Source organism: Blennius ocellaris (genome assembly GCF_963422515.1).
Source record: "Blennius ocellaris genome assembly, chromosome: 17".
Taxonomy (NCBI): Eukaryota; Metazoa; Chordata; class Actinopteri; order Blenniiformes; family Blenniidae; genus Blennius; species Blennius ocellaris.
The window spans coordinates 20,148,828-20,165,682 of NC_137666.1; the positions used below are offsets into that span (position 1 = coordinate 20,148,828).

General features: G+C 48.9%; 3 protein-coding genes across 3 annotated transcripts; 1 reads left to right on the forward strand and 2 right to left on the reverse strand.

The window, feature by feature from the left end:
- The first annotated feature begins 884 nt into the window (after window positions 1-884).
- Window positions 885-9,719, forward strand: orc3 (origin recognition complex, subunit 3). The gene is made up of 20 exons (XM_080513081.1): window positions 885-1,001; window positions 1,087-1,150; window positions 1,229-1,326; window positions 3,306-3,444; window positions 3,535-3,639; window positions 3,777-3,937; window positions 4,014-4,150; window positions 4,225-4,384; window positions 5,129-5,242; window positions 6,071-6,204; window positions 6,298-6,361; window positions 6,463-6,579; window positions 6,741-6,820; window positions 7,163-7,296; window positions 7,395-7,480; window positions 8,263-8,360; window positions 8,441-8,582; window positions 8,717-8,833; window positions 8,925-9,004; window positions 9,595-9,719. The coding sequence occupies exons 1-20, from the start codon at window positions 978-980 to the stop codon at window positions 9,698-9,700; spliced, it is 2,160 nt and encodes a 719-aa protein (XP_080369207.1). The 5' UTR covers window positions 885-977; the 3' UTR covers window positions 9,701-9,719.
- A 246-nt stretch (window positions 9,720-9,965) lies between these two features.
- On the reverse strand, window positions 9,966-13,000 carry LOC308142123 (akirin-2-like). Its single transcript, XM_080512446.1, has 6 exons — window positions 12,864-13,000; window positions 12,369-12,548; window positions 12,159-12,299; window positions 11,182-11,331; window positions 10,464-10,535; window positions 9,966-10,378 (listed from the first exon to the last, which is right to left on the reverse strand). Exons 2-6 carry the CDS (start codon window positions 12,544-12,546, stop codon window positions 10,368-10,370), a joined length of 552 nt encoding a protein of 183 aa, XP_080368572.1. The 5' UTR covers window positions 12,547-12,548; window positions 12,864-13,000; the 3' UTR covers window positions 9,966-10,367.
- A 2,085-nt stretch (window positions 13,001-15,085) lies between these two features.
- On the reverse strand, window positions 15,086-16,501 carry LOC308142091 (cannabinoid receptor type 1B-like; the record flags this gene model as incomplete). Its single annotated transcript, XM_080512406.1, has 1 exon — window positions 15,086-16,501. The coding sequence occupies one exon, from the start codon at window positions 16,499-16,501 to the stop codon at window positions 15,086-15,088; it is 1,416 nt and encodes a 471-aa protein (XP_080368532.1).
- Between the last annotated feature and the right edge of the window lie 354 nt (window positions 16,502-16,855).

Here is a 16,855-nt window from a genome sequence, read left to right on the forward strand (position 1 = left end):
TTTTCAAGATGAATACTAAAATAAACCAATATAAAAAGATTGAATAGGTGGATTTATGAACATTACAGACTAACCAAACCTGTTGATCATTGACATTTGTCACCCTGCAAACATTCAAAAAAGTATTTAATCCAATTTTTATACGGTGTATGGTGTGTGGTCTGTGTTTTTTACATAAATGTTTTGACACTGATCATATGAATATGGCACCGAAATATAAAATGGGTATTTGGCATTTCAATTGTACAAGAAATACGATACAATTCTGTAGAAAAACCAATTAATAATCATTATGAATATTATCACTCATTAAATGCAAATGGACGTGTTGCTCAACATTGATCATCAGCTGAATGTGTTTCATGTGTTCAATTGACAATATGCTTTCTATGTTTCTTAGAACTATCGCAGATAAACTGGTGATAAAAGGCGTTTGTATTCAACATGTCAACCACATTGCTGGATGAAAAGTGCTTTATGAATATTGATCGATTGATTGCAGTTTGTATTTTGGTTCCCGTCTCATATTGATCGAGTATAAAGTATTTCTATTAAGTTTTAAAAATTAAAAAGTTATTTGTCCCATAACGCTTCGTGTTCAGAGATAGTTTTAAAAGCGGAGATTATTCAGTGTTGATTGTTTTCTGGACTTGATTTGTTTAGAGTTGCGTTCAAGAGCACAAACGTTTAAAACCATCCATCGCGGTGAAAAGTTCCCGATCAAGACCCAGAAGAAGAGCAGCGCTCAAGTCACATTTCTTTAATTCTATTCTTGATTTGTTCGGTGACATTTTTACCGTTTGATGTCATAAACACGCTCACGAACACACTCCCTGTTGCCGAATGTTGCGCGTGAACATAACCTCTTCCGTACACGTCACTTTGGCGGGAAATGAGCGCTGCGGCGCTGAGAGCGGCTTCACTTTGAACATCCGTCTTCCAGCCTGGAACGACAGCTTCCAGTCGTAACAGAGACCATGTCCACCTCGTCCGTGTCCAAGGTAACGTTCTGCTCTGGTTCTTCTCAAAGAACCTGGTGCTCTGGTTCTTCTAGTTGGTCTTTCAGGTCTGGTTCTCGTGTTTCAGGGCTGCTTTGTTTTCAAGCCGAAGAAGAAGCAGAGGAAAGAGGAGAAGAAGGGGCCCAATCTGGGTGAGATCTGTGTGTGTGCGGGCGTGCGTGCGTGTGTGCGTGTGCGTGTCGGTGGTGACGGGTCTGTTCCTCCTCCAGAGCGTTTCTTCTCTGACGGCTGTGAGTCTGCAGAGAGCAGTGGGTCCCGGTTCAGACTGTGTCAGGAGCTCTGGGACCACATCAGATCCAACACTGAGGTGCACACACTCATTCACTCATTCATCCATCCACCGTCACATCACCTGCGTCCAGTCGGATTAAAAACAACATCATACAGTCACCCTGCCAAGTTTCATTCCTGCATAGAACGGTGTCTTTCTCTGACGGTTGTAGAGGGTAATAGGGTGTAAGCACCAAGTGGTGGGAGAACCACATCCACATAGAGGGAATTTAATGACTTATAATTATTATTATTATTAATATTATTATTATTATTATGCTGCTGGAGCTGCTGCATTTTTGAGGCGTGATCGAGCTTAACTGTGCATGAACATTTGCACACGCATCAGAAGTGGCAAAAATGTGTATATTTCATTGGAATTATTTCAGCGTGTGCTAAAACGTCTCCATAGCACCCCTACAACTTTTGCACATTTGCAAATGTCGGCATTTTGTGTCATGTGTGAACAAATGACCCCTTCATAGGGGGAAAGTCCAAGACACCTGAAATGTGTCCAGGATGTACAATAGGATGTAGCTCTAATCTCAAAAGGCATGGCCATGGCACTCCAATGAGAATCCAGTGGTTCACCATGAAGTGAGGAATGGGTCCAATCCAGTATCGGTATCGGTTTCCAATACCAACGTAATTCATGGATCAGAAATTTCTGATGCAACCTGCAGAGATTTCTGCTCCATGAAGCCTCGTCTGCTTCACTGTTGCTGAAACGACTCCACAGTGTTTCCCTGCTGCTGCTCTGCTCGCTGGCTGCAAACTGTGGACTGGATTTCCTGAAGGGAGGCGGGTCTCAATGATACTTGGAGGAATGAGTCAGGAAATCCAGTCCACAGTTTGCAGCCAGCTAGCAGGCTAACGTAGCAGCACTGTGATATCTAACTTTTCATGATAACATGTCGCTGTTTGGACGTATTTTACACTCAAAACACTGCAGAGCAACACAGCAATGTGCAACGTTTGCAAAGTAGTAAGTAAGTGAAGTTTGACCAGCAGCTCCTCCACTGTAGCAGGAGATTCACACCTCTGTGAAGTTGCGTCCTCCTCCACCCTAAACTCCCTGAAAGTAGTCCCAATGGTTGGAGCTGCGTTAGAGCTGGAAACATTGTGTTGCTGCTGCGTTGCTAAAGAATTTCTCCAGGGATTAATAAAGTGATTGTGAGGTTTTAAAGACAGAACTAGTTTATTATGAGATGATGACGTCACGCAGACCCCCACATTGTCCACATGGAACTAAAATACTTTGGACTGCTTCCTTTTCTCACCTTCTAACCTCAAGTTGTCTGTAGAGAGAAAACATGCAAACATTCCTACATTTATTACTTTACTGGAGAGAGGAGTTCATTACTGCCTCATATAAAATCAACAATGATAATAATAATATTAAAGCAAACAGAATGGGTATCTGAATGGTATCGGTATCATCAGATATCCTAATTCAGGTATCGGGATCGGAAGTGGAAAGACATGGATCGGTTCATCCCTAACGAAACAGGAAGTGATGTAACTCTCCTCTACATGCTGCAATCTGCCTGCCTGCGTGGCGAATTTTGCCATGAAAATATAAATGTTTCAATCTCGGCCGACGAGATACAAGATCCAATCGCCTCCAAACTCCCAATGTTGGACACATTGCTGACAGGAAGTTTAACGAGTTATATTTTCACATGCCATAGAAATACTTTCCCAGAATAGCCATTCCAGATTTACAGAGTAAAGTCAGAAAAGAGGTTGAAGTGGAGCTGTGGGGGACTGACGGTTGTCCCCTCACAGCTGACAGATGGACGTCGGTTGACATGACGCCATACATGTTGCTGACCATCACACTGAATCTAAAGGCCTGCAGACAACCTCGGTTCCTGAGAGCTGAACAGTGTGATTCCTCTGCTGCAGAATGCAGGACGTGATTCACAGTGAAACATCGAATAATGTCTGTGTGGATATTTAAGAGCCTTGCCGAAAGAGTCCCTGACCTTTTGACCTCTTTCTGGGCCTTGTCAGGTTTTGCAGGATGACCTCAACCGGAAGGTGTTGGACAGTTTGCTGGACTTTGTCCGGACGAGTGGTTCCACCGGACGGCACAGCGACTGGGCGTCGCAGATGAGGGCCAGTGAAATCCCCACCGCCGCTCTGGTCCTGGGTAACCGAACTGAGGATGTCTCTGGCTCCTCCCACAGTGTCTGTCCCGTCCAGCCGCCGTAACCGGATCTGTGGTGCGTGTGTCATGCAGGCGTGAACGTGCCGGATCACGACGTGACGTTCCAGAGCCTGTCGGAGCTGCTGCAGCGGTGCGTGACTCCTCACGTGGCGTCGCTGCAGGCGAAAGAGTGTGCAGGTACCGGAGCCACGCCGGCAGCGTCCCGGCCCGGCCCGGCGGCCGGTCCTCATGACCGCCACACGCCACCGCTTTCCGCCTCTTTATGAGACGCTCGGAGCCGATCGGCTTCCTGAAGCTTTATCTGCTTCTCTCAGCGTTGAAGCATCTGATGAAGAGCGTCCTGGAGAGGGTGATGAAGACGGAGGTGCATGACGAGGAGGACGAGGAGGAGGACAAGCGCAGCGGGGCTCCACCGCGCAGGAGCGTGCACTGCTCCCTGGCTCAGCTCGCCGACTGGTACACCTCGAAAACAAAGGTATGAGCGGGAACAGCATGAGCTGTGGCGAGCGCTTTGACCTCTGGAGTGACGCGCCGGGTTTCCTGTCCTGCAGAGGTGCGGCGGCACTCCCGGAAAGAAGCGCAGCTCTCCGGACCGAGACGGACCTCCGCAGCCCCCCGTTGTCGTGATCTTCAAAGACCTGGAGGCGTTCAGCCCGACGGTCCTCCAGGACTTCATACTCATCTGCAGGTAACTCCCCCAGCCAGAGTCCCTCCCCTCAGTGTGGCGCCACGTGTTCCTCCATCACGGTGTCTCGCACACAGCCGCTACGTGGAGCGCCTCCCCCTGGTGTTCATCTTTGGGATCGCGACGTCTCCGTCCACCATCCAGCACATGCTGCCGCACTCGGTGTCTTCCCTGCTGTGTGTCCAGCTCTTCCAGTCTCTGTGCTGCACGCAGCACCTGGCCACGGTCATCGACCAGGTACGCCCGCCTCCTCGCCATGCCGTCTGTTTGTGTGTGACAATCGCTGCTTCGCTACAAACGTGTCAAACTGTCAAACATGCAGAACCTTCAGCGAATCCCTCAGATCTTCAGGTTTCAGGCAAACGCTTAGATTGGTTATTAAGAGTAAAGGCCCCTGCATGCTTTCCGTGTGCGCAGAGTATGCGTGATGTCAACATCGGCATCCGTCCCCCGGTGCGGTAGGGTCCGCGCCGACTCTCTTTGGTCGACCGCGTAGCCTAAATTTTGTGACCGCCGACTGTGGGTACGTCAGAGCCTTCTGGGCGCTTGTGTGAGGAGATCCTCCGTCTCTCAATCACAATTTAAAGGCAAATAAAGATGCAGGAGGCTCAGAACTCCTGAAGTGAAACATAAAGGACTTGAGGAAGGGTGGAGGACGCCGGGCGGCAGGAGTGCAGATAGTTTCTGGATTGTACTGGAACGTTCAGGGAGCGAGCCCAGAGTGTCGTATGGACGCAGTCACATGGTGCGTCCAGCATGGACGGGCTTTAAGAGTGTGCTGATCCCAGCAGGAGGCCACGTCAGGCTTCACACACACATTCGGCTGTTTCAAGTCTGTTCCTCCCTCGTCACAAGCTGCAGTTTATCGCGTGTCTCACCCTCCCATGGGGAAACCCAACGCCGGCAGCCGTTGAGCCCCGCGTGTGGTTGAAGTGCTGCTGAGCAGTGGAGGGATTCACACTCGTGCCTCTGTTCCTCCAGCTGGTCCTCACTCACCGCTTCCCCTTCAGACTGACTGCGAAAGTCCTGCAGGTGCTGCTCAGCATCTTCCTCTACCACGACTTCTCCGTCCGCAACTTCATCAAGGGTCTGCAGGTAGGCTGGGCATCACTCCGTCTCTCACCCCGCCTCACTCTTTCACACTCTGCCCACTCCATCCCACGCTGCTCACGCTTTCAAACGGCTCACTCTGCTCACTCCTGCAGCCTCGGTCTGCTCACTCCACCTCACACTCTGCTCACTCCTCCCTTTCCAGTCTGCTCACTATGCCTCACTTTAGGCTCACTCCACCTCACACTCTGCTCATGCCGTCTCACTCTCTCCTCACTCTTTGCTCACTCTTTCACTCTGCCTCATACTATGGCTCACACTGTGCCCACTCCGCCTCACACTCTACTCACTCTGCCTAACTTTGTCCTAACTCTCCTCACTCTTTCATGCTCTGCTCACTCTCTCACACTCTCCTCACTCTTTCATGCTCTGCTCACTCTCTCACACTCTCCTCACTCTTTCATGCTCTGCTCACTCTCTCTCACTCTCCCCACTCTTTCATGTTCTGCTCACTCTCTCTCACTCTTCTCACTCTTTCATGCTCTGCTCACTCTCACACTCTCCTCACTCTTTCATGCTCTGCTCACTCTCCTCACTCTTTCATGCTCTGCTCACTCTCACACTCTCCTCACTCTTTCATGCTCTGCTCACTCTCCTCACTCTTTCATGTTCTGCTCACTCTCTCACACTCTCCTCACTCTTTCATGCTCTGCTCACTCTCCTCACTCCACCTCATTTTCTGCTCACTCCTCCCTTCCCAGTCTGCTCACTCTGCTTCGCTTTCGGCTCACTCTTTCACTCTCTGCGCACTTGTTCTCACTCTCCTCACTCCTCCCTCCCCAGTCTGCTCACTCTCTGCTCACTCTGTTGCAGATCGCCCTGCTGGAGCACTTTTACTCTCAACCTCTCAGCGTTCTGTGCTGCAGGAAGACCGAGGCTCTGGCCAACCTGAAAGTCCTCGGACCGAGAGACGTGGACAGGATCAGACAGCTGCCGTCCTTTCAGAGGCACGCACACACACACACACACACACACACACACACACACACACACACACACACACACACACACACGGTTGTGATGAGACGTGTTTGTTTCAGGTTCTTAGAGAAGCAGGATCCTCAGCATCAGGCCAAACTGACGACGGATGAAGCTTTTTTAAAGGTATAAAAATCCAAACCATTAATATTACTTCACTTTACGAAGTCTTCTGAGTTCAAGCTGAAGTGTGTGTCTCCACCCACCCCACCACCTCCCCCCTCCAGGAGGAATGTCACAAACTGATGAAGGATCTTCATAAGTACCACAAGAGCTACTATCCGACCCTGAGGTGTCTCCACACAATGACCTCGTCTTTACCTCGATATCCACTGGGGAAACAGGTGAGACCTGGCAGGGCTTCCTCACACTGCATCCTTTGACTGAGGAAGATGACACAACTAGTGGAACATCTCTACTGTGTTACTTGGATGTACAAGTTGGCGTATGATTGGCTGAGAGTGGAGGTGTGTGTGTGTGTGTGTGTGTCTATGTGCGATTGCAGATCCGTGAGCTTCACCTCATCTGTCTGGAGAACAAGGTGTGGGAGAGTGAAGACTATCAGTCTGCCATGAAGCTGCTGAAGTGAGTGGACGTCTCCTGAACTTCATCAAACACTCGCAACAATTAGTTTTCAAACGTTGAACCAGAACTGGGCCTTCAAATTCAGAGAATTAAAATGTCTCCAAGTGCGTGGAGTGCTCAAAGCGGCATTTAAAGGGTTAAAATCCTCAATAAACGTTAAAGCAGACCGATATTAATCCGGGCCATTTTCTATAGTATTCGTGAAACTCTCATTTTATACCCTAATGATTTAAAAATGTCATTTCTACTGATTTGGCATAAGAATAGAATTGAAAGGTGTGTGTGTGTGTGTGTGGTGCCTCCTGGTGGACGAACGGTGGGATTGACGGCGTTTCTCTTCAGGATGCTGGCGAAGGACGAGCTGCTGACGTTGCTGCAGAAGTGTGTGGAAATCCTCCAGCGCTCCAAGTCCAAGAGGACGAAGAGAGCAGCGGCACAGCTGGACGAGCTCCTGTCCAGGATGCAGCAGCTCCACGGTACAGCTGCTCTCCTCCGTCACCTCTGACCTCCACTTCACACACACACACACACACTCCGACCTCCGTCACACTCTGAGCTCATGTGTTGTTTTTAGTGGAGGCTGTCACAGAAACACAAGACTGCTTCAGCCCCCCCATCAAGGACCTGCAGAAGAAGACCGACCTGTTCCAGCTGCAGAAGGTGTGTGTGTGTGTGTGTGTGTGTGTGTGTGTGTGTGTGTGTGTGTGTGTGTGTGTGTGTGTGTGTGTGTGTGTGTGTGTGTGTGTGTGTGTGTGTGTGTGTGTGTGTGTGTGTGTGTGTGTGTGTGTGTGAGAAATAGTACAAGTGACATTTATTTTCTATAAATAGAAATGTCGTTCACTTTTTTCCGGGGCTCCAGGTGTTTAGAATAAAATGAAATTGTCCACATTAACATTCTTCCTCCAAAAAAACATAAATATCCTTCGATCAGTCGATCTCTTCTACAAACACACTCTGCCTCCCTCTAGTGGTACACGGGGGGAAAACACAAATATATTATTCAGTCAAATTGTATTTGAAAATGTGCAAAAATAACAAATGAGTACAAAATGTAGAATCAAAACAGATGAACTGAAATTGCAGTTTGGAATAATTGGTTTTATCTGCTGAATGTTCTAGTGAATTATTTCTTCATTTTATTCAGTTTTAAATTCAAAGGTTCTGTAAATGAGAAGAAATGTGGATCATCTGGGATGATGGAGTTGGTGTTAATGGAGGAGATGATGGAGGTGGTGTTGATGGAGGAGATGATTGTGGTGGTGTTGATGGAGGGGATGATGATGGAGGGGATGATGATGGAGGAGATGATGGTGGAGGTGGTGATGATGGAGGAGATGATGATGATGGTGGAGGTGGTGATGATGGAGGAGATGATGATGATGATTGAGGAGATGGTGGTGATGGAGGAGATGATGATGGAGGTGTGCTCGCTGTGCCTGCAGACTCTGCTGCAGCTCAACGAGACTCGCCGTTCCAGGAGGTCGAGTCCTTTTGAGAGCCTGAGGAACGAAGCGGTGGAGCTGCTGGACTCGCTGGTGAGGTGAGTCGAGTCCCTCTGGACTGACGACGTCTCCGTCTGGAGGAAACACTCACTATGGTCCTGCCCCCCCCCCCCCCCAGGACTCACCTGGCCCCCCCGGAGTCTCAGCCGCTCCACGAAGTCTGCTACTTCAGCTCTTCTGCCACCGTGAGGCGGTACCTGAACGCAACGCCGCGCACCTCCATCCAGGCTGCACTTTGCTCGCCCTACTTCTACCTGCAGGTCAGTCTCAACAGACTGAAGTCGGTCTAGAGAGGCTGTTTGTTTCCGTCCCGTCTGGGCGCTCTTGTTGGACGTTCCAGTAAGAAAAAGGAAGTTAGTCGACATGCAGTTAAATTTTTTTTCCCCCCTTGAAGAACGAGAGCTTGAGGACTGAAGACGGGACGGTTTCCAACGCCGCTCCAGATCTCTGCATCGCGTACAAATTGCACCTCGAGTGTGGACGGCTGATCAACCTGTACGACTGGATGGAGGTGAGTCTCTCTCTCTCTCTCTCTCTCTCTCCCCCCCCCTCCCTCTGGTTGAGTGAGTGATCACTTCCTGGTCTTCCTCTCGGTGTTGCAGGCCTTCTCCACCGTGGTTTGTGCAGCCGAGCAGCTCGATTCGGAGTCCGACAGCTTTGAAGGAGTGGATGAAGTCAAACAGTATCCTTCAAACTGCCCGTCAACATAAACAGGAAGTCGTTTGAAACAACAAATTAAGGGCCACATCCACACGAGGCGCGTTCTCCAAAAAAACCTCCGTCCACACGTTACCATGAACACGTCTCAACACGAGGCTTCAGGGCATGTAGTACACATCCCAGGCCTTTAGGGGTGCTGTGACTCGCCAAAAACAGAGCACATAGGACTTTAGAAGTAGATTCCTGCTCATAAACCTGTATATAATTCTAGTTCTATAGGTCTATGGCCCTGCTGCTAGCATCAGTAGCTTCTGCAGCTCCACCGGAGCTTGTAGTCCCTGATTGTTGTGGTTATTTGATGACATCACGGACTGCGGTGATCATCTTTTGTCTACAGATGATCGTCTTTACAAGCCGGGGTTTGATCATTTCCCCACTCTGGGACCCGTGTTAAAAAAAACCCTGTTTTCACACTTCTAAAACCGTCTCATGTGGACGACAGGCCAGAAACATCTGGTTTAGGTGAACCAGGTTCTGGTGTGGACCGACCCTGAGACGAAACACTGCCAAGCTTCTCATGTGGAGGTTTTTACTTCTTAACCGGTCCTGCAGCGCTCGTTTCATCCGCTCAGTGTCGGAACTGGAGTTTCTGGGCTTCATCAAGTCCACCAAGAAGAAAACGGACCACGTGTCCCGGCTGACCTGGGGAGGCTGCTGACCTCCTTCCTGCTGCGCTGATTTAAATGTCTTATTAAAATGTGCAATGGAGTAAATAAACGAGTTCATCCTGAATATGACCAGTAGGAGGTTGTGGACAGTCCCGAGACCCTCTTGTTCCTTTCAAAGACACCTGGTTAAAACTCCTGAAAAGAACATCCAGACTTGGAAAGCGTATTTATAAACTTTAATTCTTGACATTAGCTGGACTCTTGAATGAATCCTGCTGAAACATCTGATCGTCTTCACCGACCTCAAAGCCAATGTTCAACTCTTAAAAGATTTTATTGTTGTTTTTTTTCCTCCAATAAGTACATCGGTTTCAAAGTGATAACAGCAAAACAAAACTCTAAATAAATAAAAACACTGTCGGGGAAGACGAAGCAGAAGAACCGGGTGAGTCTCCGCTTCGTCCTCGGATCAGTAAACCTGGAGTGGAACTCTCCTGATGGATTCACAGGGAACAAAACAGGAATGCTGGGAATCATTAGAAAAGAGCTGGAGGAGCCGAGGTCCGTCAGTCCCATCAGGAAGCACCCCGCGGTAACAGCTTCACAGAAACCTTTGCCCAAACGGATATATGGCACGGTAAGAACGCTTTGATTTCAGTTCGCTAATCTCCCAACTGCAGCCTCGCTTCGCAGCCACAGACCGAAGAGGGTCCCGACTCAGGAAACATCTGCGGAGACAAAAACGGCTGTTCAGAAGAGGAATCGGAACCGAGCCTGGCCTCGGGGGGTGGGGGGGGACGACCGGAGACTCACAGCTGGCTGGTTGTTCTCCGAACCGCCGCATCAGCTGGTCGTGTGTGAACTTCACAAAGGTGTCGTATTGTTCTGGAAGACAGGACGAGAAGAAATGTGAGTGGTTAAAAGCTTTGATCGGGGGAGGAGCTATGAGACAGAGTGGACAGACTGTTTGGACTTTTAAGTCTCCCAGGACAAAATATGATTATCATCAGCCCAAAATCACAACATTTTCACAATGACCGATTGACGATGTTTTATTTATTTTGGAAGTCATGGGCATCAATGATAACATTAACGCACTGTAAGCTACGTCTTGCGATCGCAATCGGTAAGTTTTATTTGCGACTGAATATAATCACATCGCAAAAACTGTACCGACAGGGAAATGTGTGTAGACACTGCTAAATGGAAAATAATAGTGAACAGGATTCAACAGTAGCCGGTATAAAGCCGACACAATCCAGAATCGATTAGACTTAATATTTGTCTTTTGATGAACATGGTTCAACAGAATGTGGATCAAAGTGCAACATAATGATGTGGAACTTGATGGGGTGGAAAAAAAACAAGGACACGAACACCATCAGTTTCTTTCCATCTCATTTCCACATACAGAACAAAGGAGGAGAAAAGCCTTCACTCTGCAACGCTCATAATCGGCATTGACAGTGTGGACGCCATAAAAAACAGATGAATGACGTGATCAACAATTCCGCCCTCGGTTTGAACCAACCTGCCAGTTTGGAAGTCATGGTCTCCTCGTACTCCTCCCGCACCTTCTCCTCCCGCTCCTTCAGCAGGCGTTCGCAGATCATCCCCACTTGCCGGAGGGTGAACAGCGGCTGTTCTCTCCTGGACGGGGAGACGCCTCCGGAACACGTTCCTGCATCAATCCGGCAGAACGGTGCTCATTAGGCCGTCACGTCACCCCCGGGGTGTCAGTCAGTCCACATGACGGCCGTCAGGGAAACGTTCCCGCACTCAACAGACGTGTTGAAGTTTGGACTTTGTAAAGATTTAACTTGGAGAGTCAGTGTCGTCCAGAATGACACCAACAAGATTTACATTCAACACAAACACAGACCTGGTCATCGTCGACCTGGTCTTCACTTTAACTGTGCTCTGACTGGACTATTTACTTGATAAGGTCCCCCCCCCCCCCTTTGTGTCTGTAGTCGTTTTCAGATATTTAAATTCTTCTAACTTCGGTTCCATGGCTGTTGTACGAGGAAGCTGGTCACTCAGATCTAATTAAACCACGATCGGATCTCACTAAACTAAACTAATTAATATTAACTAATATAGTAGTTTGTCTCTTTTGATTGTCTTCTGATAGAGTTGTTAGATTTGTTTTGTAACCACATAGAAATGATTTGTGAAACAGTCACAGCCAGTGAATGTTCTCGGTCGACAATGTGCTTGAAGCCACCGCGTTTCCACTGCCTGCCCTTTGATTTGATGTAAATCATTACATTTTTGTCTTGGTCAGGACACGTACATAAAAGGCACATCATTAATGTAACCGCTTTGTCCTCGATACATAATGTCAACATTGTTTTTTTAATAATGCCCAAAATTTGAGTTAGTTTCTATAATTTACAGCATCAGTTCTCTAAGGATCTCATTCAACTAAAATTATTACTGTGACTGAAATGTCCTGGATCGAATTTATACCCAGTTCTATCCAGATCTGTCACGCTGGACACAGACCTGTCATGCTGGACACCGTCATGGAGGACTGTGGTGGGGAGTCTGGGGTGTAGCAGCACTCGGACTGCTGGTAGCCTCCATCGAGATGCTTCCTCTTCTGAATGCGTTTGTACTCCTGTTTGATGCTGTTCAGGATTTGTTCTGTGGAGGACAGAGACAGGCCTGAGACAGTCCTTCAGAGCGGACCAGTAACAACCAACAAGCGGGTACCTGCACTAAGTCTGGACGAAGACTCTCTGAATGGCGAAGGCTCCAGGCTCAGGTACTTCCTAGGGGACGGGGACGAGGAGGACGGGGACACGGGGATGCATCGCCGTCTTTTGGGGGACGTCGGACTCATCAGTGGGTCAAACTCCATGGTCCTCTTCAGGGTGGCTCCGCACGCCATGACTTCAGGTTGTTAAAGGGAAAGAGACAGTGAGACAACATCTGCCAGCTGTGGTCGACTTTCAACTTCATTTCCAGCCTGAGGCGTCCTAAAACATGTGATCCACGGGGAAAGGACACAGGCTGTCCGTTTAACGCTGAGAGGGAGACACGGTGACACATTCTCTCCAAACTGCGCTCCAGCTGTAAATGTTAGCAGCTAACGTTAGCTGAGCGTGCTAGCCGCAAACTAAAAAGAAAACAAAGCTAACGTTAGCTTTAGCTGCCGCTGTCAGCGCACTGCCCTCTAGTATAAATCTGAATAAAGGTGTTTTTTACCTTCAGGGAAGGCTGCGGTGTTCAGCTGGATCCACCACCTGGAGTTTGTGTAAAAGTTTCTTCAAAGTGTCTCCGGTTAGATAGCGCAACTCGCGTTAGCCTGCTTTATGTACAGCCTGTCGGCTTTTCACTCTGACGTCACGGACCGGTGAACCACCGCAATGAATCCTGGGTAATGTATTTATACCGACTGACGTTTCAGCGTGGCCGCCATCTTGGATAAGGCCGTCCTGTCCATAGAGCCCATATTCACTTCCAGGAGAAGGACTTTATACTGTTAATATGACCAGAAATCACTGAATTTACTTCACATGTTCAGGGTTTAGTTTGCTACGAACTGCAGACATGAAGTTATCATGTTCCAAAAAGTTTTAGTTCCGAATTTAGTTTATTTAATGACGACATAGAGCACTTAAGAGAAACGGAACTAATTCAAGAGTTTTTCAGCAGCCACCAATAGAAAATCGTTTTAAAAGTAAAACTTTATTTTTGGTTGGCTTTTCGGAGACAAATAGAAGTAGAAAAATATTTTAGGTAAGACTTAACAATTATTTTCAATTCACTCTGAAGAAAATGCACGTGTTCCTGTTCATCTGAGACAGAGTTCGATCATGGATGACATAAGGTCATCCACGTACGCACGCACGCACGCACGCACGCACGCACGCACGCACGCACGCACACACACACACACACACACACACACACACACACACACACACACACACACACACACACACACACACACACACACACACAGAATAGTGTGTCTGAAGAGCTGACGTGCATAATCAACACTGTCACTTAGAGTACTTGAGAACAAAACCATCCTGTATTGTAAATATCTCTGTTGAGATATATCTCTGGTACAAAACTAAATTGTTGGAATTGAAGGTGACATTAATTGAAGTCCACAGACTACAAACAGACATCAGTGCTTGATGAGGTCCATGTCCCTTCAGCAGTGCTGTAGCTGCATGTTGAACTGATCTCCACAGGAGGGCAATGTCATACAGAAACACAACACCAGCTGTTTCTGCCTGGAAGTCCGTGTTTTACACATAAATGTCTGTTGGTGAATTGTGTGGGGTTTTATTTTTTTCATTCCCGCCTCATAATGTCCTTGACTGATATGTGCTTATCTTTTATTCCTTCATCCAGTTCAGGACTTTAGAATGCTGATCGATCTCTCTCTCTCTCTCTCTCTCTCTCTCTCTCTCTCTCTCTCTCTCTCTCTCTCTCTCTCTCTCTCTCTCTCTCTCTCTCTCTCTCTCTCTCTCTCTCTCTTTCTCCAGCTCCACACATAAAGAAGAGTGCCAACCACCACACTGTGTTTCTGTGAGACAAAATCACGACGATCCTCGTGTGAAAAATGTTCCCCATTGAGACCGTCGGCTGTCACAAACCAGCACACACTGCTCAGCCGCCAAAGAAGCACACATAACCTGCATTTGTCATTTTATTGAAAAAAAAAAAAAGATACCACATATGTTGACAAAATTATGATGGAAACAGTCACTTGACATTGGTTTTTGTTCCTTGGAGTAAACATGTGGAGCTTTGCTGTTTTATGTGCACACACTATGTGAGAAGCAGATCGCCAAGTCAAACTATGATTTCATCACAAAGCCATTTAGGTTTCAGACTGACTCATTTGTTTTATTAATAAATAACAACGTTTTTTTTTGTCAAATTGAACACCTGCTGAAATTCACAATATCACCTTTAAAAATCATCACAAGTCAATTTAAAGTCACAGATGAGATGGTGAAATGAATCACAAGCTGCGTTTTCTCTCTCAGACAGTTTCACTTTGCTTCGCTGCCACAATATTGTTTCACAATTTCATGGAAAAACAAACCGAGAAAATGAGAGAAAATTCCGCGTTTTGTTCTTAAAGCTGCTAATGCGGTAGTGAACATATTGTCCGTGTGATGTCTGCTTTTGTGCGTCCGCTGAATGAAACAAGACCAAAACTTCATTGATTCAAAGTGACGACTGATGAAGGAGGAATACAGCAGATGGAGAAAATCACACTCCACTACACAGCCTGTGTTACAGTACAATGTGCTTACGTCAGGTTTTTCGAAGAGACTTGTTTCCCGCTCAGTTATTCAAGTCATGTTTCGGAGGTGGCGTTGCCTCTTCCGCTGAGAAGATGGCAGCTGTCCGACATGACCTTCATTTCACAGTAGAAGCAGAGCGTGTCTGCGATCTGTTTGTTACACGGCCTCGGCAGTGGACATGTCAGTTCCTCCAGAAACGGTTACCTGGGCCACTTTTATTCTGGCCCTTCTGCCGCCGCCGCCGCCCTTCCCGGCCCTGCCAGCTGTGGCTCTCACACTCCTGATGTTCCAGTCACTGTCGCTGTCCAGCGTCTGCGTCGCTCCCGTACACGTGCGGCAGATGTTGCTGAAGGCCCTGCGCAGGTCTTTGCTCCTCATGGCGTAGATGACGGGGTTGACGGTGGAGTTGAGCAGGCACAGCATGCTGCAGAAGGCGAACACGGTCTTGATGAAGTCGTTCACCTTCCCGAAGAGGTCGTACACCATGATGGCGAGCAGCGGGCCCCAGCAGATGATGAGCGCCACCAGGATCAGCACCAGGGTCTTGGCCAGGCGCAGGTCCATGCGGGCCTGCTCGGGCCTCACCGTCTGCACTTTGGTGCCCTCTGCGGTGTAGACGATCACGCTCCGCTGGGAGGTGCGGCTCAGCATGCGCACGGCGTGGTGGTGCGACTTCCACAGGATGAACATGTAGGCGTAGATGATGAACAGCAGCAAGACACTGGTCATGCCGATCCAGAACATCAAGTACTTCTGGTCGATGAGAGGGAAAATGTCGGAGCAGACCGAGTTGAGACGCTTGCAGTTCCAGCCCAGCAGAGGCAGCAGCGAGAAGACGATGGAGATGGTCCACATCACGCTGAAGGCAATGACCGCTTTGGTTTTGGTCACGATTTGCTTGTACGCCATCGGTCTGTGAATGGAAATGTAGCGGTCGATGGCGGTCAGGAACAAGCTGCCCACTGACGCTGTGAAGGAGGCGATGACCCCCGCCAGCTTGAAGAGGAAAACGTTGGGGCTGTCCTTCCTGTGCAGAACGTGAAAATCCAAGAAGCTGTACACGAAAATGATGCTGCCGATCAGGTCGGCCACGGCCAGGCTGCCAATGAAGTGATAGGAGGGCCGAGATCGAAGCGTGTGGGAGTGCAGGATGACACACAGCACCATGAGGTTCTCCAGCACCGTGAATGTGCCCAGGGTGAGAGCCAGGATGGCCACCACCAGCTGCTGACCGGGGGTGAGGATCATAAAGCACTCCATGTTGTCCACCAGGTCCTCCCCACACTGCACCGCTGCTCCTCCGCCCTCCACGGAGCTGGAGTTGCCCAGCAGGAAGTCTGTCACGTTGGTGGGGAAGACGGGGGCCAGTGAGCTGTAGATGACCTCCTTGTGTCCCGGGAAGGGTCCGCTGATGGAGGCCGGCTGAGCCTTCTCAAGGCGGAACCCGTTCTTGATGCCGCCGGGGTCGGCGGCGGGCTCGTCATAGACGGCGTCGTTGGAGCCCAGGTACGGCACGCCGGTTGTGAACGCGCTCATGGTGGTGCCCGTTATCCTGTGCAGAGCCAACTTCATGGCTGCTTGTGGTGGAGGAGGTGCTCAGAGCAGGAGAGGCAGGAGAGGCAGGAGAGGCTGGAGAGGCAGGAGAGGCTGGAGAGGCAGGAGAGGCAGGAGAGGCTGGAGAGGCTGGAGAGGCGTCAGACACACCTACAGAGGAAGGACCAGCGCAAAACTGTTCAACGAATCCAAAGAGGCAACACAACACGAATTTAGAAATCATTAACACACGGGTTTCCGGGAGATGTTTGTCAGCTGACTGCACAACAGATGCATCTCAGACAATAGAGGGGATGAACATGACCTGAGCAGCCTCAGGGGGAAACTCTGCATTCAGGATGGAGGACAGCAGGGCTCCCATTAATTAAAGGA

Coding starts and splice junctions, on each gene's coding strand:
- orc3 (XM_080513081.1), top strand. CDS start 978: ATGTCCACCTCGTCCGTGTCCAAG. Junction 1,151..1,228: donor GAAGAAGGGGCCCAATCTGG/GTGAGATCTGTG, acceptor TTCCTCCTCCAG/AGCGTTTCTTCTCTGACGGC. Junction 4,385..5,128: donor TGGCCACGGTCATCGACCAG/GTACGCCCGCCT, acceptor CTGTTCCTCCAG/CTGGTCCTCACTCACCGCTT.
- LOC308142123 (XM_080512446.1), bottom strand. CDS start 12,546: ATGGCGTGCGGAGCCACCCTGAAGAGGACCATGGAGTTTGACCCACTG. Junction 11,332..12,158: donor GACGGTGTCCAGCATGACAG/GTCTGTGTCCAG, acceptor GGATTGATGCAG/GAACGTGTTCCGGAGGCGTC. Junction 10,536..11,181: donor CATGACTTCCAAACTGGCAG/GTTGGTTCAAAC, acceptor CCTGTCTTCCAG/AACAATACGACACCTTTGTG.